Source organism: Herpailurus yagouaroundi, unplaced genomic scaffold (genome assembly GCF_014898765.1).
Source record: "Herpailurus yagouaroundi ecotype Mexico unplaced genomic scaffold, PumYag 139, whole genome shotgun sequence".
NCBI classification, from domain to species: domain Eukaryota; kingdom Metazoa; phylum Chordata; class Mammalia; order Carnivora; family Felidae; genus Herpailurus; species Herpailurus yagouaroundi.
In genome coordinates, this window is record NW_024412394.1 from 84,511,070 (window position 1) to 84,532,924 (window position 21,855).

At 37.2% G+C, this 21,855-nt stretch overlaps 1 protein-coding gene across 10 annotated transcripts in view; it reads right to left on the reverse strand.

Annotated features, from left to right (window-relative positions):
- The window catches only part of PTPRK (protein tyrosine phosphatase receptor type K), a 571,648-nt gene that overhangs the window by 279,268 nt on the left and 270,525 nt on the right, over window positions 1–21,855 (reverse strand). For all 10 annotated transcript variants that reach the window (XM_040474594.1, XM_040474593.1, XM_040474592.1 and 7 more), the window contains exons 4-5: window positions 4,647–4,728; window positions 2,178–2,293 (exon numbers count right to left, since the gene is read on the reverse strand). In XM_040474594.1, the coding sequence (XP_040330528.1) occupies window positions 2,178–2,293; window positions 4,647–4,728 (198 nt within the window). The remainder of the gene's footprint in view (window positions 1–2,177; window positions 2,294–4,646; window positions 4,729–21,855) is intronic.

Genomic DNA, 21,855 nt, shown 5'->3' on the forward strand with positions numbered 1-21,855 from the left:
GGCAGACTGCAGAGCTTGGTTCTCCAAGACAAGACAACATGGATCACAGCTAAAGTCAAATGCCAACTAATGTTCCCACCGAAATGGAATAAATAAATAAGCAAATAAATAAATAAATAAATAAATAACTGATTAGAAAAAAATGTTTAAAAACATTTTTTAAATTAATTGTTTAGGCTGAGAGAAAGAGGGATTCTGACTTGATGTTCAGCTGACAAAACAGACTGTACATTATACAATACCCTCTCCAGAAAGAATGATCTCATAATTCAGAATCTATAGGGGAAATCAGCATAAACACAGAAAAAAAAAAAAGTAGGGGCATCATTTCCTTTCCACATATTCAGGATGATAGGCTGATACCAGCAAATCACGTGAATTATGAAAGTAGTAATCACTAGATTTATATGAGTACATCTGTTTAACAGCCAAGTGGGTATGAGAATTTGATGAAATAACAAATTTATAACATCTAGCACAGTTTTAGGCCTTATACCAGATATGATTTCAATATTCATTTATTATAATCATGACCCCAACCTCTAGCAACTTAATGATTATTCTCAATACTAATTTTACCTCTCTGAGAATATGGTAAGTATGATAAAATAAGTGCTGATATCTATGTTCAAGTCATTCTCAGGAATTTAAAATTCTGACTACTTAAGCCCCTTCCTTCATTCTGATGCAAACAGAACAAGAAATAATAATACAAGGGCTCAGAGGATATTATTACCTATATCTCTAGCTTCAAATATTTAGCTCAACAGTCATCTTTCCTACAGGACCAGGCTCCTGACTTTAGAGCTGCTCTTAGCCCTTACCCACCTCCCCCCCACCGCCTCCCCTCACCCCATCACTGCTGTAGGATTGGTAGATATTCTCTGAAGGCAAGTCCCATTCCTTACTCTATTGTTTTCTCTCTGATTTTTTCAAAGCTCTTTGTATGTACCATTTACATTTCTCCAACATTATGCCAAATTGTAATTCATTAAATATTTACTGAGGATTTAATGTATGCAAAGCAAACGTCTTGACCTCAGTTCTGTGATTAACCCTTACACACAAAAGTTCTGGAAAAATTTAATTGGCTCTTTTCCAATTCACATTTCCGGAAGTTTCCCAAAGTTTAGTTAAAATATTTTAAAGAAGTTTATCAGAATATGACCGTTTCTACTTAAGTACTATGCTCTTGTATGTTAATTTTTCAAAATATTAAATGAGGAAATTTTCATTTTTTTCCTACTTTGAATGGATTTAGAAAAAATTGTTTTTACAAGTTATACATAACATTAGAGAAACATTACTTTTCACTAGAAACAAACCCAAATACTTTTTAAGGATATACTGTTACATGTTTATTCATATTCCAATAATGGAAATATCTGAAATGAGTCTGCAATCAATTAAATCAAACCTGATGTGGTCTGAAGCGTTTGGATTTGGAGGAGACGTCTTCAGTGCATAAAGGTAATTTTATTAAAGCATGGGGATAGGAACTCTGGGCAGAAAGAGCTGCACTGGGGTTGTGACAGGTGACTGATTATATACCTTCAGGTTAGGAGGGGGTTAGGGATAGAGAGTCTCTAAGGTATCTTGGAAACAAGGTTTCCAGGACCTTGAGGGGGCTAGCTATTGTTAGCTATCCTTAGGAACGGTTCATTTACTACTGTCTAGTAAACCCTCAGCCATGAGACCCTTCAGATGTATATCAGTGGGCCATAAGCTTGGAGTATGATTGCCAATATATATCTTGGGGGGTAGAGATGAAGGAAGCTTCCAAAGGAATTTTTATATGTTAAAGTAGACTTACAGGATCCTGGGGGGGTTGGGCTGAGATTGCCTTTTGCCTTTAGCAAAGTATCAACATGGAGGTAGCTGGGGCTCTCAGAGGAATGCCACTCTGCCTGTCTCAAGGACTCGTAAATGGGACGTAAGTTGTAAGGATATTTAATTTCTTTTTCTGCCTTTGTTTCCCACATCAAAAGATGAACAAGAGAACTTGTTTCTTTCTCTCTCCCATTCTCTCTCTCTCTCTCTCTCTCTCTCTCTCTCTTTCTCTCTCCCTCTGTCACACACACACACACACACACACACGAATGACACCACAGGCAGTATATTTGTGATTTTTTAAAAATCAAGTGTACCCTGTAGCTCAACTGCCAACTTGGCCTTACCTGCAGCCATAACTTGTTATGCACAGCATCTCTCCCTGTAGCAATACACTGAAATGTAGCGTTCTGCCCTGCATTGACCTCCACGTCCCCCAGACGGAGGAAATGAGGAGATTTATCTGTGAAGGCAGAAAAAATTTTTACTGTTTTCACATGAAGAAAACGTGCCATGTTACTTTTTCCCAAGAGAATAATGTGGTTAACACTTTTAACCTTTGGCCAAAGCTAATATCGTATGGAAGAAAATTGAGTTTTCTTTGTGCTTATATACACAATCCTTCCCACAATTCTCTTTTTTTTTCCCCTCCATAGCCCTATTACTTATTGCCCGTAATTGCAGGAGCACTGTTGTATACAGCGAGAGCACTCAACAATTACTGCTGAAGGTCGGTCATAGTGTGTTACATATGGGTGATAATAAAACAGTTACAAGTCAAAGAAAGCAAAAGAGATCAAATAGGCATAAGCCAGAGCATAACGGAAAAGTATAATGAAAACATACAGTGATATCTAACATACTGATGAAGACGTGGCCATTGAACTATTAATTTACAAGTAAGCAGTTAGATCTCTCTCTTTCTATTTATTTTTTTTTATTTCAAAAGCTATGATTCTCTAGTATTTCAAAGACCAAGGAAATATTTTTGTTTCTCTCAAATAGATCAGCATAACTGTTGCTAAATCCACTTCCTATCCATTCAGAGTTATAAGAAAGTTACCCAAAGACATAGCAGACCAACAAAAAGTGGTAACTTTAGTCAAAACCTACGTGAGTTATATGACTGTCAAATTAGTGTTCTCTATGATTACCTTTTAGAAATGAAGCTTATTCATGTTTTCCACTGAAAGTAAATATACACAGGAAAAGCTAAGACACGGTGACTGGAAGCAAGTTCCTAGAGGCCCAAAGCGCAATAAAACTGTTGTTGTCAATTTATATTTCTACTTGTTTACTCCTGAGAACCTTTCTTTCACATTTCTCTTTCAATAATTATAAATGAACAGTGGATGGAAACATCATTCTCATGTACTAATGGGCTGAAAGAATTTAGCAAACCAACTTGAACTGTAAGTGAGATGATTTTGTCCTCTTTTTCTTAGAACATACTACATGGAATAAATCATTAGACCCTTGCCTGCTTGCTACCTCTGTCTTAAGCACCTCATTTTTGTATAGGCATCAAAAACAGAAATGCTTGAGCTAAATGTGACCTGGAACTGTGGTTCTCAAATTGTGAACTCCAGGCCAGCAGCAGCAGCATCACCTGGGAAATTATTAGAGATGAAAATTTTCAGCACCACCCCCTATACCTACTGAATCAGAACCAAGGAGGGTCACACAATCTGTGATGTGCCACCCCCGGTAGTGAGGCAGATGCACACTGGCATTTACCAAGCACTCACCAGGCACACAGCCTTGGCCCCTGGCACGGTGTCCCTCCACCCCCACCCTGTGCATGGTGCCTAAAATGGCAACAAAATTTCCACCAAGAGGATCACTGAGCAGATCATCTAGAAGTCATGGGCCCTTTAAAATGCCGTTGTTGGGAGATATAGGTAAGCTCTGAATTTACGCCAGTGGTTTTATATCTGGCTCCACTGAATGTGATGTACACATAAATTTAGTTATACCACCAATGTGCATCTGAGATCAACCAATGTGCATCTAGATCAACCAATGTGCATCTAGAGACATAACAAAACAAGGTATTACTAAACCGAGTCACTTTTTGTTTGCTGTCGATTATTTTGTTGTTTTATATGGATTAACCAGATATTTATTACCAAAACTTTAGTCTGAAGTTTGGAATAGGTGAACTAATTCATTCTCTTTCCTTCACTCCAACTTTCAACTGAGCAGATCACATAAATGACTTTTAGTTTCCATTCCGTTGAGCTCTGATTTGTCATTCTTCTTTACTTTCCTAGATTGTTTAATGAAACCAAAAGATAGGGTGCCTGAGTGGCTCAGTGGGTTGAGCGTCTGACTCTTGATTTTGGCTGAGGTCAAGATCCCAGGGTCATGGGATTGCGCCCTGCAACGGGCTGCGTGCTGAGCATCAAGCCTGTTTGGGAAACCTCTCTCTCTCTCTCTCTCTCTCTCTCTCTCTCTCTCTCTCTCTCTCTCTCATAAATAAATAAATAAATAAATAAGTAAATAAATAAATAAATAAATAAAACCAAAAGATGGAGCATGTCCTATCTAGTGTTTCATTTACATCTGCATTTTGTTCTCAGTAATTCAATAGCTAAAAGAATCTATTAATCTGTGTAGAATTAGTTATAATTCTGAAAAATATTTGATTTGAAAATTCTAGAAATGCTTCGGTGTTCTTTTAAAAGTGAACAGAAGGCTAGGAGTAAAAACAAAAGAGACAGGTATGGCCAGATGATGAACAGTCAACGGTCACTGCCAATATAAGACAAGTCTTGAAAGGACATAGAAAAATACAATTCTTAATCACAACCTACCACAAGGATAACTCAGTACTTGGATGTCATCAATGGCAATATAACCACTCCTTCCTCCTGAGACTTCAGCTTCAAATATTACCTGTCAGAAAGAAACAGAAACCATTGGCAACAATCATTTTTAAGGAATTTTCACAGTAAAAGAAGAATAGCTATAGCACACTTACAAAAATTAATTTTGAGTTTTATCCTATAAGAATTAAAGATATCTTATAATGTAAGTCTTCCCAAATCTTGTCCGAGTAAACAAAAAAAATTACTGAGGTTAAGCAGCAAAAAAAAAAAAAAAAAAAAAAAAAAAATTAAGCAAGTGCTATTATGCATTAGAATTCCTGAATGGGCTATATCTAGGTAGAATGAATAAATAGCTAAAGTTTCTCTTATTAATTTTCTCTGTTTTTGTTACTTATTTAAAATACGTTGAGCACCTAAAATGTACCAAGCAGTATGCTAACCAATCAAATGATCTAAGCTTAAAGTGCTAAATTTTCAAAACCAGAGGCCATTCGATAGAGTAGAAGTATTCCAGGCAAAAGAAACAATATACAATGGAATGGAATAGAGCTGTGTGTTTGGGAAACGAAATGAATGTCATCTGACTGGTTAAAAAGGTTCAAAAGGGAAGAGGTGAGATTAGAGAGCTAGGCATGGAACACCTTGAATACCATGGGACTAAAATCAGGAGTACATCCTGTCAATAATCCCATATTAATAAATATTAAACAAAAACATTTCCATGTTCAAATATAAGCTTGTGTTATAGAGTTGTGTTGTCACAACCAATAGAGAAACTTCATATAGTGTGACTTTTCAAGAGAAACCATATTTCGCATGCCACATTTCAATATTACATTTGACTATGGGCTCCCTTATTCATGGAGATACACAGATTATTTTTGGAGTATTCTGCAAAACATTTTAGGAAATGTAATGGAAGCTGATGTTTAAAGTAGGAATATATGTAAACAAGTTGATCTATTAGAAACATATATATGCCTATAAGGCAAAGGATGGACCAAAATAAACTGAGGCTGGAAATGCTCAGGTTGTATGCTACTAGTCATGTAAATAGACAGATGCAAAGAAAAAGGAGAGATAAAAATAAAACTAAGGAAACAGACAAAATAAAACTTATTGACTTGTTAGTTGTGGTGAAATATAGGTCAATTCTGGCTCCAGGGTTGCACCACTAGGTGAATGATGCTATTGGAATCCCTAGCCAGGACTAGTGATGCAGACAATGTACAAAGTTGAGGGAGAAATGACTAAGTACATTTCAAATCTGATTTGCCTAGGGTGCTTATGGGATAACAGGACAAACATATCTCAAATAAAAGAAACAGGTTCACAATAAACCTTTATTTTTTTATTTTTTATATTAAACATAATTTATTGTCAAATTGGTTTCCATACAACGCCCAGTGCTCATCCCAACAGGTGCCCTCCTCAATGCCCATTAACCTTTAGATTTAGATGTGATCATGGAAGTAAGTTACAGATTTGAAAGTGAACATGATGGGTGAATAAGATGGCACAGTAAGATGAAGAGGAGAAAACCACTGAAATAGAAGGTAACAATACAGCAGCAGCAGGAAAGCCAACAAAGTGTGATTCAGGCATAATGATCAAGGAAAGAAGAGAAGTATCAGGAGGTTTTAGGCAGGTGAACACTCCCATCAAAAAGAAAAACAAAATTAGAAAGGGCCAGAGAAGCTATAATAACCATAATTTTAAAATATGAGATATCTGTATAAACAATGGCATCTAGATGAACACAAATTTCAGGAGAATGTCTCTCCAATGTGATTCCATGATTTGCAGCCATATCTCCTTTCCCATGGGCATTATTTGCCAATTCAGGGATCAGGGTGCGGTTCTAGCTCAGCACAAACCTAGGGCCTCTGCTGGGCAAAGATGAAAACAGTGAAGCGTGTTGTGCAGCATTCTAGAAATTTGGAAGTCTAGATAAAAAAAGATGTAGGAAGTGGCAAAAAAAATATGAAAGGTAAGAGAGAGCTCGAGAAAAACTAAATTAAAAAGTATTGCCAAGATGAGGCCAGGAAGACCCAGTTAAATAAATTGCTTGGGTTACATGTGATGATAATTCTATCACAGGCGTTCTGAGTTCAACTTTCTGTTATATGAGGTACATTCTCTCTATTAATTCAGTTTGCCAAAGGATAAAGTCCTTGTTCTTTAGGGTTTGCCTTTCCCCCCTCCCCATTTTAATTCAACCTTACTTCACTTATTTAGTTAATAATCCAAGAATGTTGCTAGAGTAGCAAAAGAAATTGATTGGAATCATTACCTTCAGTATTTCAGGTAATGGAGTGGAGTGAAAACAGCATGCAAAAAGAGCCTGTTCATTCTGTTCCCAGGCTAGCCTCTTAGATGGGTGAAAGGTGACATCTGTTATGGCTTCCATTGCTCCCTTCTTCTGGGAAGCCCTGGTTGTCTACCTGACACCAAACATTAGATCTGGCCTGAGCATTTGCTCAAGCAAGCTTTCCATAATTAAGCTACTGAGATTTGTTTCCCCTGACTGGACACAGGAGCCTTACAAGGTGAGGGCTCTGTTGAAGTGATAAAGCTGATTAGATCCTTAGTAGTAAAGGAATCTGATCTTAGAAATTTCCTCCAGCTCTTGTTAATGAGGCAAAGACACACTTAGCAGGGAAAATGAGGTCACTAAAAAGAGAAACTTTTTTTTTTGCTATAATAAAGAACTGATTCTTTTGTTCCCTTTTAAATCAAGGCCCGAATCTATTGTCCAGAATAAAAGCTCAATTTAAACGAATTAGAAACTTTTTCCCAGGGAGTGTAGTAAACATGCACAAGCTTATCACCTACGTGAAGCAAAGGAAGTAAAACAATTGGAGAAAGTAAAACAAAGATAAACAGGAAATTAAAATAATTTAATGTTGGCTGCAACAAAAGTGAAATAACCAACAACAATTAATTACACAGATATGTGGTCTATTTATAAAAATGTAGTTCTTCAAAAATGGCTTTCTCACTTTTTCTTTCTGTATCTTCTCTTTTCTTGGACTACCATTAAAGCAAATAAAACTTATTTTCCTGTGATACACTTACATAAATCTCACATATTAACAACATTGATGAGCTTACTGTTTGGTTTATATAGCACTTTTACACCTGTTACTATTTAATCCTTATAAAACCTTATAATGAAAGCTGCAATATATCCATGTTAAGGATTTGGGATTTGGCTCTAAAAGGTTATGTGATTTGCTCAAGAATTTGTAAACAGGAAAGTTGGGAGTAAAGTACAAGTTTTCTCACCCCCCAGGAAAGGGGCCTCTACCACAGCTGCTCAAAGTTATACGTTAGTTAATGTCTCTGATTCTCCCTTTTATTTCCCGCTAAGCCTTTGTTCCAATACTTGGAAAGTGACATGACAATTGTTTTCATATCAGATACACTTCTATGAAATGTAAAACACCTGCACACACACACAGGTGCGCACACACACACACACACACATTTCTGTGTTCATAGATTAGCCATCTTTTCATTATGAAGTATTTCTCTTCCTTCAAAGACCCCTGTTCTACTTCTCAGCTTCACTTTATTCCAGTGAAGTCAGTAATTATGAGGACAAAGTAGGAAAGAAGTAACAAAGGACAAGGTCTACACTAGGAATGGGTGGATGGGAGACAAAACAACCACCCAGCCTCCTGTGTCCCATTGCCAATGGCTTTGGGACCATAGGAGTGAGTATAGTATGAAAATAGGCAGAGTGTAATGCTGATGGAACTGCTACCTAGTCAATGTAATATCTAATCAACGTACTATTTAAAATGATGTTAATCTTTAAAAATCTAACATGTTAGCATCTTAAAGGAAATTTGAAGCCCGTTTAAAGGAAATGCTCTCTTTGCATTTGGTTCTTTATCTTGAGACACAGTGTAGTGAACTTGATGGAAGAATAGAGGCTGGAGGCAGTTTGGCTCAGGTCCTTTCCTGGCTCCGCCACTTGTTAACTGTTATGACTTTGGTCCAGTTACTTAACTTTTCTTTAAAATGAGGATAAAAATAATACCAACCTTGTATGATTGTGGTGAGGAGTGTGTGTGTGTGTGTGTGTGTGTGTGTGTGTGTGTGTGTGTGTCTCAGTTGGTGGGTGGGGGACACAAATAGGAGCATGATGATGCGTATGCTAGCTTAGGATAGTCTCTTGTATATAGTAAGTGTTCAGTAAGTATTGTTTTTTTAAATGTTTATTTTTGAGAGAGAGACAGAGACAGAGACAGGGTGCGAGCAAGGGAGGGGGGAGGGGCAGAAGAGAGAGAGACAGAATCCAAAGCAGGCTCCAGGCTCTGAGTTGTCAGTACAGAGCCTGACACGGGGGCTCGAACTCATGAGCCAAGCCACGAGATCACGACCTGAGCCGAAGTCGGAAGCTTAACCAACTGAGTCACCCAGGTGCACCAATAAAGGTTAATTATTATCAGCTCAGTCAGCCAAGCTTCTGTCCCCTTCCTTTAGTAAAACTGTCTGCCAAAAGTTACCAGAAAACTCCTAATTAATACTTCTTTTTGAATTTTTAAGATGCCTGCCTGCCTGCCTGCCTGCCTGCCTTCCTTCCTTCCTTCCTTCCTTCCTTCCTTCCTTCCTTCCTCTTCATTCTTTCTTTCTAGAGAGCAGGCGCACAAGTGGAGGAGGGGCAAAGAGGAAGGGAGGGAGAGAGGGAGGGAGGGAGGGAGGGAGAGAGAGAGAAAGAGAGAGAGAGAGAATCCCAAGCAGGCTCCATGCTCAGCATGGAGCCCAATGTGGGCCTCAATCCCATGACCCTTGGATCATGACCTGAGCCACAATCTAGAGCTAGACGCTCAACTGACTGAGCCACCCAGGAGCCCCTAATTGATACTTTCTACCATGACAGGATTGAGAATGATGAGCCTGCAAAAGGAGGAGGAGATTGTAGAAAGAAAAACAAAATTGTGCAGAAAAATAAAAGTGAGACGGACACAAAATGTCACAAAAGCTCGTAAAAAAATGTCTTAAGTGGAAGAGATGTCAGGACCTCATGGTTTGTGAGATGGAGCCCTGCATCAGGATCTGCACTGACAGCTGGGAGGCTACTTGGGATTCTTTCTCTCCCTCTTTCCTCTGTTCCTTCCCCACTCGTGCTGTATCTGTCTCTCTCAAAATAAATAAGTAAATTAAAAAAAAAAATACCCCCTCATACATCTTGTAACTGGAAGTTAGCACTCTTTGACTGAAATCTCCTCATTTCCAAAACCCTTCAGACCCTGGTAACCATGATTCCAGTCTCTGCTTCTATGAGTTTGGCTTTTTTAGATCCCATATATAAATGATATCGTACTAAGAGTACAAACTTCCAGTCATTTCATTAGATGAATACGTTCTGGAGATCTAATTTACAGCATGGTGATTATAGTTAGCAATGTTGTATCACAGACTTGAATGTTGCTAGGAGAATAAATCTTAAATGTTCTCACCACAAAACTAAAATGGTATTATGTGATGTGATGGAGGTGTTAGCTAAGGCTCTGGTGGTAATCCTTTTACAAAATATAAGTATATCAAATCAACACATTGTCTGCCTGAAACTTACACAGTGTTCTATGTCAATTGTACCTTAATAAAGCTGAGAAAAAATACTCTTTATATGTGCCACTGAGATTAGGAATGACCAAAGGAAAAGCCATCTGTATGAAACAACAGAAATGGAAACCATATTGGACAATGATGAAGACAATAGAGGAGTAGAGATGAATATAAAAATTTCCATAAGAAGTGTGCCTGAATTGGTGGGGAGAAATTTGACTAAAAAATGGAAGAGGGGTGCCTGGCTGGCTCAGTTGGTAGAGCATGTGACTCTTGATCTCAGGATTGTGAGATCCACATTTGGCCTAGAGCTTATTTTAGAAAAATTAAAAAATTTAAAAAAATTAAAAATGGAAGATATGGGATCAAGAGAAGTGTTTTATTTTTTTAATTATTATTGCTTTTTAAGATGGGAAACAAATGCTTAGAAATCGGTAAGGGTGATTCAATTTGGGATGAAATTTTTGAGTGCATGTGAGAAAGAAATGATAACTGTTAGTGTGAGATAGGATAGGACAGGATCCAAATCATAGATCGTAGGAAGGGACTCGAGTTTTTTATAATATGAGGAGAGGGGAGATGAATTAAAATATGAATAAAATTGTAGGATTGGTAATTAAGGGATTTTCTATTACATGGTCTTAATTTTCTCAGCTATATGGGATGGGCTGGTAAAAAGACTAGTCACAGACTGGAGAGTATCAAGTGGAGTGGAAGGGAAAGGAGGGCTAGAAAGGGAACTGAACAGAAAAACATAGTAGGAATTCCAGGAATCACGTGGGCTCATTTGCAGTTGGTGACCACAAATTTCTAGTGCTCCCGAGCTAATATGGGGTATGATTTTTAAACAGAATGTTTGTTCTAAGCTTATAAAAAATAGATTGAAAAACAAGCAAGCAAAGAGTTTATGAAAATGGCAAATGTGATCAAAAAGATTATGATGAGATCAAATTTTGATATGATAAGCAAGTTGATGAATTGGCAAAGGAAAGATGGCTTGATGATCTGGAGCTCACCACAAGGTTGATGGATAAGCTCTGTAAAATGAATGAAGGAAACAGGGATGAGCTTATGTTATCAGAAAGTGAGATGCCTACATGCAAACTTAGAATGCTTGTGAGATATTACACGATCCATTTAACCAGAGCAGCAGGTTAAGATAAGGTAGGCGAATGTGGAGATGAAGAAGCGAAGAATCTGTCGATGGACTTTCCATAAAGAAAGCAAAATCATCAGGATGAAGATGGGCTAAGGCAGTTGAGAGAAAGCAACTCTTAAAGATGTCAATGCTAAAGTTTATGATGAACAGAGCATGACTCAAGGTCTAATGGAAGAAAATAATGAGCATGATGGCATGTTTGCAGGAAAAGAAACTCAAAGGTGTAGAAGTGTTTCCTAACCTAATCCTAATTTACATGCTTTGACCTAATCCTAAATTACATGCAGATTAATATCTGCTCTGTAGGAGACTGGGAAGAAGTGTCCTCGGGCCAGAGCTACGAACGGAGCAAAATTATAATTACATAATTTACTATACAAATAAATTTTTGAGATTCATCTCCCCTACTAAAATATAAAGTCATTGAAGACAGTGACTTTTCTTTTCTCCACTGCATCAGTGAACCTACCACAAGAATCCTACTGAGAACTGAGGCTGGAAAGAGTTCCAATGTGCTACAAAACAACTAAGTTGATATAAGTGGATTTTAGTCAATAGTTTGCCTCAAGGGGAAGTATGGAATAAGGTACTTAGTTCACATTTACCTAACTCATAAAATTTTGTTGGCATAATAAAATGACTCTCCCTTGAGAAAGTTCCAGACAATCTTCCTAAGCTAATTTGTAAATCATGAAAACATAATTACTTCCTTTGAATAGTTAAATAATGCTGTAAGGAATAAATTTCTGGTTATAGGTCCCAGAAAATCTTACACTGAGTAAGTCAAATATCTATGTGGCAACTTCAAAATCTTGAATCTAGTTTCTTTTCAAATGTAGAGATACTCTATTTCTGTTCATACTTAAAGATTAATATACACATAAATGGCAGGTGATACCCAAGTCCAATGCATATTATAATGGTGTGTGGAGAGATAACAGATAGGACTGTGTGTGTGTGTGTGTGTGTGTGTGTGTGTGTGTGTGTGTGAAAGAAAGCATATCTAAGCCCATACAGCAGCTTCCGTTGAATGGCAGACCCTATAACTATGCAAAAAGACTGTGTGTATTCAAGTAACAGAGTGTAGGTTTCAGAATGTCTGAAATCTTTATCATTTGCTCTCCCCCAATGCAGCTCCTCGTACAGGTACTGTCAGTCTGGAATTCTGCTTTCTAAACTAAAGGTTCACTCAGAGTGTTGAAAAAAAAGAGGTTCTCCACGTCAGACCTGTGATGGGCAGGCTGGTTTGCCTATTGATTCACGTAACAGTTTATCTCTAAGAGTCCAATATACAAAACTGCCTTCAGTAAAAGGTCGTGGAGCTCTCTAAAGCTAATGAATTCTTCACAGTCCTTCTCTATTGGTTTCTTCCTTGCTTATTTAGTTCCTTTGAAGGAGATAAATATGTGCAATCACAAAAAGCACACAGATAAAACATGGAAGCAAGGGAAATACTTCTACATACTCTGGCTTTAAAGCTGCCTCCAAGAGTAATCAGGGGATTCTAATTACATGTTAACTAGATGTGGGAGACAACTAAGACATATAATCAAGCCCTAATTGATTCTTCATCTGAATCTCTTTCATATTTCTGATTCTAGCTACCCTTAGCACCTCCATGATTTCTAAGTGCATAAGAATTCAAAACCAGTTCTTTGTCCTTAAAATGTCCCGAGATTAAATACGGCCAACTGCTTAGGAGGACTCTTCCCATCAAGACTTCACAGTCTGCACAGAGTAATAAGCGTTCCAGAGATTCTAAAACCTATACTCAGTTACCTGAATATATACAGGCTTCTTGTATAGTTTCAGGGTCTGCCGCTCAACAGAAGCTGCCGTGTGGGTTTAGATATTCTCTTTCTTTCGCACACACACAGACTCCTATCTATCTATCCACACATGATTATAATAATATAATACAGACTTGAGTTGATTTTATGATGTAAATTCTGTGTATACTGTAGCCAAGTATTCTTGAATAAAATGTCAGTGTTACAAAAATATCCCTGAGGTTTAGCATTACCAAGGTCTAAGTGATGAGAGGGCCTGCTACATTATCTTACGTGGATGACCACATTAGGTATAACAAGACCACACTTGCATGAAAAGCAGTTTTGCATTCAACTGCAGCCCTTTTCAGAGGGATGATGTATTTGCCTGATCAACAACAGACATCAGTCAAAGCACACACCGGTGTCCAGGAGCCAGCAGAAATGCAGAAGCAAAATCAAAAGGAGAAAATAAAACCTAAGAGATTTCATGCCAAAGTAGACCATGTAAAAAGAAAAGCCCATAGAAGGTGATTTTCAGAGGGCTCCACAATGAAATCAATATGACAGGCTGGTACATTCCTGTGCTTCAAATTAGCCCAGGGAGTGGCTCTCCCTAACGTAACCACCAACGTATCTAGAAGATCTAAATAAAGAAACTAACAATAATCATTTTTTAGAACTTATGCTAGAAAATTTAAGTTGGTAATAAGTCTATTAGTTATCTAAATTAATTTTCATTCCTAAAATCTTACACTTGCAAATTGTCAATGGTCTTTTTAATTTGAATATATATTGATGCAGGTTAATATGTATCAAAAACACATAATGTTCATAATGTGGCTAAGAGAGACCCAGACAAAGTTTTCATCTCTGAAAACAAACTCAAAGCATGAAACAAAAATAAATAATATTCACAACATAAAAACAGGAGGAGTTTTTGTGCTCTCTGTGTGTTTTCTAGATCACTCAGACGCCTTTAGGGGAAAGCAGTATATACTGTTTTCTCAAAAAGGTTCTGGTATAAGTCCTTCATGATAATTAAGATGTATACACACAGATAAGAGCACAGACATGTTAGGCAGAGCCTCCATTATAAATGAAAGCCCTCAACTCAAATCCCTGTGCAGACCTCGCGGAGTCATTGTGAGGATTAAAAGAATCCAGAAGATTCTCCATAGCTATTAATCCTTTCCTCCCTTTCCTCCTCCAGGGACTGACTATCATAGGTAGAGCCTTAACATCCACACCAGGGAGAAATAAAGGGGCAAGAGGGCAGTCCCAGGTGGCATGATGCCAGAGACCATGAGAAACACCTCTCAACTCTTTGGTACTACAACAAACTCAGTGCACAGACTCCCTTCTCCATTCCTAATCTTTACCACAAAACATTTTGAACAATCCTATACCCATCTCACTAAACTACCCTTACATGACTCCTTCTTCATTTCAATTCAAGGCCCAGTACGGTAAGAAGGTTGAGACTACGGATCGCAATATAATGTGCCCACCACCCTGCTCTCTCTAGAGGCATCGCCAATTCCAGGGCAGACAGGCAGACAGAGTCTACATTCCAAATGCTTGTAATGTGTTCAAAAATAAATTGAAATAGGGCCCACGATTTCATGGCACAGCCTAATTTATGTTAGAGTATGAGTTTAGCAAAAGAGAGAAAATCAAAAAGGCAACTTCGAAGAGGGAAATGAACAAAAGTTAAGTGAAATAATCCAAGATCTAAAAATGCCACGAAACACGTTTTTCATCCTATGGGTCTGTCCTCAGATACATAAGCAAGCAACTTACACCATAAAAGATCTGGTATAAAACTGAAAGTAGAGAAGCAAAGGGTAGCAGAAAATTCATCAGCAAAATGTCATTTCTGTATCTTTACTATCATAGCTCCACCATCTGGGTTATATTTTATAGTTAGTTGTCTGAGCCAAAAATAAAAGATGACTGGTTAAGGTTGCTATTTCTATCAACATGACACTGAATTACAGTACTATTTTTCCTCACTTCTAGAGATGAGCCATTTGTCTTCCTACAATCCACAGGCAGAACCTTTTAAATTTTAGCACAGTCCAATCTTACACACAGCAGAAGTAGATCACTTCACTTACACAGCTATATCCGAAAAAAAAAAAAAAAAAAGGCCTTCAAAGTAAACAGTAAGTCCGTTCCTCACTAAGCTGGGGACTCTCAAGAGGTTTAATTTATAATTATGGGGCTCAATTAAAAAAAAGTTAAAACTCATAGTGCAACCTATATGTACCGTAACACCAAATATCTATTACATATGAATTCTGTTGGTCGTGCATACTATATGAGAGAGAAAAGCAATCTTTAAGTGAACCAAGTGATTAAATGCTATTCCACTGGTAGTATAACCCAAAGTTCAACTGGAGGCTAAATTTGAGCTCTCACATCACAAATGCAAACATATTAATAAGTAATTATTTTCTTCAGACGATGGACGAAAAGAGAAACCCTTTGCTTTCATGGTCCTGGTTTGAGAATTAAGTAATTCCAAAAGTACTGTAAATTTTCCCTCCTGAAAAAATAGGTTAGGATTAGCATGGGGAGAGATGATGACACAAAGTTCATTAGAATAACCAGTTTGTGTACTCCTATTTGAATTTAGGGATTTCAAAAAAACAAAAACAAAAACAAAAAAACCTCCATGATTTGTTCCCTATTTTATAAGTAAATGGGCAAGTACAGTGACATCTTTGACGATAAGGACTAAATAGCAAATATAATGAGGTGTTAGTATATAATTTAAGATGTCTGTGTTTTTAGCTAGTAAAAAGCCTAGCGAGCACTCAAAAATATTTACTAGGGGAAGTAATGAACAATATATTTCACAGTTTCTGCAGAAGATAATAATGGGAAACTTTAGAGAGGATTCAATAGGGCCAGCCATCCTAGCATTGCCAAAAAACAAGGTGGGGGGTTCCATACACATAAAAATGCACACACATATTTACCTTGACTTTAAAAAATCTTATTTAAGATCAATTAACTAAAAGTATACATTTCATTTAATTTTTTGCAGAATATCAACTTAAATATTTGGCAATATATTAATAAAACAATCATATGTTATAAATTAGCAAAGGAGATGGTCTTCCTTTAAGAATCTTTCTTGCTAAAACTTTTAAGACAAAAAATGGTTCTGTAGGATACTCAGAGATCTGAAGCTAGCTAGTACTGAAGCCTAAAATTTCAGTCAAAAAAGAGGGAAAATGACATCCCTTTCCATATCATAAAGTCAACATCATTCTAGAAGAATACCCATAACCTTATCCTCTGGGTGTCTGGAAATCAATAAGAATGATTTATCTGGGGCAGAGAACCTTAGAAATTATAATACCGATGAAAAGATATCCTGGGAACTCTTTGTACAATTACAAAAGCCTGAAACTATATTAAAAAATGACTGATTCACAAACTATTTTTGTTATCCATAGAAGACAAAAGGAATGGAATAAAAATAGGCTTTAAAGATAGATGGGGAGGGGCCCCTGGGTGGCTCAGTGGGTTAAGCGTCCAACTCTTGATCTCAGCTCAGATCTTGATCTCAGGGTCATGAGTTCAAGCTCCGTACTGGGCATAAAGCCCAGTTTAAAAAAAAAAAAAAAAAGACAGATGAGGGGATAAAGTCTATCACCCTTGAGAACAGGAGATGGAAAAGGAGGGAGAGCCTTAATTCAGTTGGCAGGATTGAGTTATAGGTGAGGGAAAGTGACAGATACTGCCATGACTAAGTGCCTTCTTTAAATAAAGACTGAAAAGAATAGAAACCAACTTCAAGTGACTTAGGTGACCTCAAAGAGTCACTGTAATGAATCCACAAGTAGCTTATGAAAATCAAAGACCTTTCCAGAGCCTTCAGGAGATATCTAACCAATTTAAAATTTGCACTGCTTCTACAAGCTGGCATTAAAGAATCAACAAATTCGAGAGACCAGGCCATGATTCTCAACAGGTGGTCCTGGCAACAGCAGCACCATCAAGGGACTAGCTGGGAAAGAAAATACTTGGGACCCAGCCACAGAGTTTCTGTAGATGGGGGGAGCAATCCATAGCCCCTCTAGGTGATTCTGACGCAGGCCAATGTCTGAGAACCACTCATCTAAGCTGATCTCCCTTAGTTTAGAAATAAACTGAACCAGAAGTCTTTGTCTTAGTCCTTTAGTTAGTAATGAAGAGTTGGTTCTAAGAACAGTGTTGCTTCAGTATCTTTTCGTTTGCATGGAAAATCACTTCATGGCTGGACTCGCAGGTTTTCTTTTTCAGATACTCAGCTAAAATTAAAACATATCCAAGCCTGGGTTGCCTAGAGGGCTCAGTCGGTTAAGCGTCTGACTTCAACTCAGGTCACGATCTCACCACTTTTGAGTTCGAGCCCTGCTTCGGGCTCTGTGCTGACAGCTAGGAGCCTGGAGCCTGCTTCTGATTCTGTGCCTCCCTCTCTCTCTACTCCTCCCCTGTTCATGTTCTGTCTCTCTCTCTCTCTCTCTGTCTCTCTCAAAAATAAGTAAACATTAAAAAAAATCCAAGCTGTATAAAATACTACTTTTAAAAAGTTTGAACAGTTGGCCACTCATTCATACACACACACACACACACACACACACACACACACACACACACAGCGCCTAATATTTGATAGACACTAGAAAAAGAGAAATACCGAATTTTTAATCCCTGCCCTCAACAAAGTCACAGTGTGGCAGAAGAGAGTAGTGTGTTAGGAAATAACTATAGTGCAATTATAGGTGATAAAGCTGAGTTAGAGAGAGAGGAGAGGGTTCAGAGGCAGACTTGCTTCTTCAGGGCGAAGAGCAAAAGACTTTGGAGAAAGTGACCTCTGAATGATTCTGTGGTCAAGGGACTCATCCTCTTTCCCCAAGCACTTAATGAGCACACACTAAATACCTTTGCCAGTAGTGATACAAAGACTGAAAAAAAAGACGGAGTCATAACTTCTAGGAGGGAAAGACCTACAACTTATGTAGAGCACTAACATACAACACGGCAAAGGGTCTATAAATCATTTTTTACCTGGGAAAGCAAACAATGATTCAAAAAGGAAATGATTCCAGAGTAGAGTTTGAAAACAGAGCAAACAGACAAAAAGCTATCAGAGAGCCAATGAGGTGCATTTGCAAAAGGCATGACAGGAGGAAATTTCTTGACCTACTGGCACAGCAATTTATTAAACTTTTAGGGATAGTTAGGAGGAACGAAACTGTGGAGATAAGGCCTGGGTGGTAGGAGGCTGAGACATTACCTTGCAGACACTGCAAGAAGTAGGAGTCTGCCCTTTATCCCAAAAGTACTATAATGCCTTTGAAGGGTTTTACAAAAGAGAGGATGTGATGGATTTATGCCTAAAAGAAGGACACTGTGGAAGCAACTGTGGAAGACTGAGGGACTGGAATCTCATAGAAAGATCTAAACATCTAACATTACACCTAAACACGCTTGGGTATCGTCCATCCAGTCATGAAATATTTCTTGCACACTGACTATATACAATGATGCAAAATTTTATCCCTACATTCATATACATATTATGAATAAATAACACCAATTATGTATTATTGTATCTCCAGGAAAACATGTGTGTGTGTGTGTGTGTGTGTGTGTGTGTGTGTGTGTGTGTGTGCAGTTTCATCTCTTAAACCCAAAATTTTACTAACATAAGAACAGTGTTTAATATAAACAATCTTAGAGATGTTATTTTAATGTGAGACTGAAAATAATGTCATAACCATTGTAAAGACTTATATAATAGTAAGTGAAGTTGGTGCAATAAAATAAAACTTAGTATTCCTTTTACCTGATGTTAAATCCTGTGTTCAGGATTTAAGAAGAGTAGGGGACATTCATCTTTCATTTTCTGTATACTACATGTCACTGAAACCAACAACGATTTATTGAACTAACTTAATTCAAAGTTCCAACTCTCAAAAATTGGAGAGGTCTGATATATAAATAGACCTCAATTTTACTGGTGATAAACTCATCACAAATCTTGGCATTAAGAAAATCACCCAGAATGTAGTTTGTTCACAAACCACTGAAAATTAGGACCACTGAAAATTATTTAAATATGATTTTAAAGAAAGACACAGTGAGAAATAAAACCATTTTTTTACTTAAACTTTAATTATTTTTTTAAATAACACTAGTTTAGCTCTGTCTATACTCTTTATACCTATTTTCTTCTGTAGAAAAATAGAGGCCATGAGAAATCCCTTAAAATATCTATAAGACCATTAGATAATGTTAAATCAAGCAAGGTAATAATTAAAACTTCTATTTGATTATGTTAAAAGATCAAAATATTTTACATACTCAGGGATACCAAGAGCTAATCATTCATGGCTTAATTCTTTTATAGCTTAACTAAGTCTTGAGTTTATATTTTTCTTTGGCTCTCCCTGAAATGCCCATCCTAATACTAGAGAAATTCAAGGCAATGGAAAAAAGGAAATAAATGAAACAAATATGGAATAAAAAGATCAGCTTCAATTCTGATTGCCTACGGACCCTTTTAGCATAGCAAATGCATTTGTTCATTATATAACTATTTATTGAATACTTAATATGTACAAGAGATGAACCACATTCGAATAGAGAAGACAATAAGCCAACATAATATAGTAACAAAGTTTTATGGAGGCAAGGAACTAAAGAGCAAAGCAGTAGGGACACTGCTGATCAGGGAACTCTCTCAGAAGGTAAAATATGAGCAGAGACCTAAATGTGAAGAAGGAAGGGATACCATTCCAAGCAAAGGAAGTAACAAGCACAAAGACACTGAGATAGGAATAATCTTGGAACATTCCAGAAGCATAGGGCAAAGTGAAGGAGGCAGAGAGCAGCAGTCAACTTCGTGTGAACTTCATGAAGACAACTTCAACATGAGCTGAATACATGGTAGGGATTTGGATTTTATTCTAAATGTGTTGAGAAGCCATGGGAAGATTTGGGGTAGAATCCTTAATATCTCTTATGTGCTTTGAAAGACCAGTATGCTGTAAGAATAGCCTACTGGAGACCTAAAGGTAATATGCTGGGAGAACTGTTGGGAGGAGATGTTTGAGGTGAGAGAGGAAGGAACCCTGGACATTAGTAGCACTTTGCTAACATTTTCACATTATAGAGGGAAAAAAAATAATCATCTGTCAGGCATCTTGGGAGTAAATGGACAAGGCTATTCATAGCTCAAGTGTCCAGACTATAGGCTAAGTTGTGCCAATAACAACTATTCTTTACATTTCTATACATCTATCTTCAAACTTCTATACATCTATGATACACACACACACACACACACACACACACACACACACACACACACAGCAAATGTACACTTTGACTGTAATTTCATATAAAAAGGTCTTACAGAATACAGACCCAAATAAAGGTAGTTACCTTGAGGGAGGGTTTGGATGGAAGCGGGTGGAATAATATGAAGGAATTTCACTTTGTACTTTTTAACCTATGCATTTTAATTTTTGTAAGTATTTAATCAATGTATTATTTGTGTAATGCAGAAAATCTTTTTAGGACTATATCTTATGTTATTATTCTCTGAACTATACTTTTGATGGAATGCCTTTCTCAAAAACATGTTTTAAATTCCATTAAAAAAAAGTTTGGGTTTTACTCTAAGTGTAATGGAACAGGCTTACGGCAGAGGAGTGACATAATCTGAATTTTGATCTAAAGCAGCTTATTGTGATGACTGTGGAGAGAAGTGGTTTGTGGCAGAGCAAGAGCCAGAGGCAAAGACAATATTAAGGAGACCACTGAAGATGTTTAAGGAAAAGATGATGGTATTAACTATGAGATGACCTAGGAAATGGAGAAAATGACCTTCTCTTTGTCACCCCTAATATCTAGCACAGCAAGTGGCATGCAGCATGCCTTCCACACACAGGTCTTTAGGTAAGAAGGAAGGAAGTTAAGAGCAAAAGGGAGGCCAGCTGGTCAGAGGGCTGTAGTATACTGCTTTTCTAATTTGAGGTGAAACCTTTTTCTTAAAGATACTTGCATAATGTCCATTGGTAAGAGCAGTTCACCAATCCCCTATGTAACTAAAGATGTGATAACCACTATTACAACAAATTAATTTTGGAAGAAAGTGAGTCAAAGATTATTTTAAAACAAACTTCTTTCTCAGTTCAGCTCCAGTATTAAAATATGCTGTCACTGAAGTTTCAAATATGTGAAAAGATATTACAAGAATATGAGGTCATAATGAGCTACTCTAAAGGCACCTAAGAAATAATATTTTTAAAGTTTTACATTTAATGGTATAGTTCCTCTCTAAAATATGAAACAAAATTAACCTAAATTACAAAACTGATTTGCATTCTCTTAGCTTCTCTAAGTTATAGGCTGGCATCACCAAACAGTTCTTTAACCTGAGTCTGGTCAGCAGTAATTTCTATTTTCTATCATTTGATCTGTCACTCTGTCCAGCTCTGAACATGATTTTCTATTTTCCCTGCACAAATATAAAGCCTATCTTGTCATTACTTTTTCTATATATCAAGCCTAATGATTAAAATAAAAATCTCAAAAAAGCCCTTCCATTTTTGTTTCAACACATTACATGATTCATTGTTTGATTTCTTTGGCTCTGATGATTAAAGATGTAAAAGCA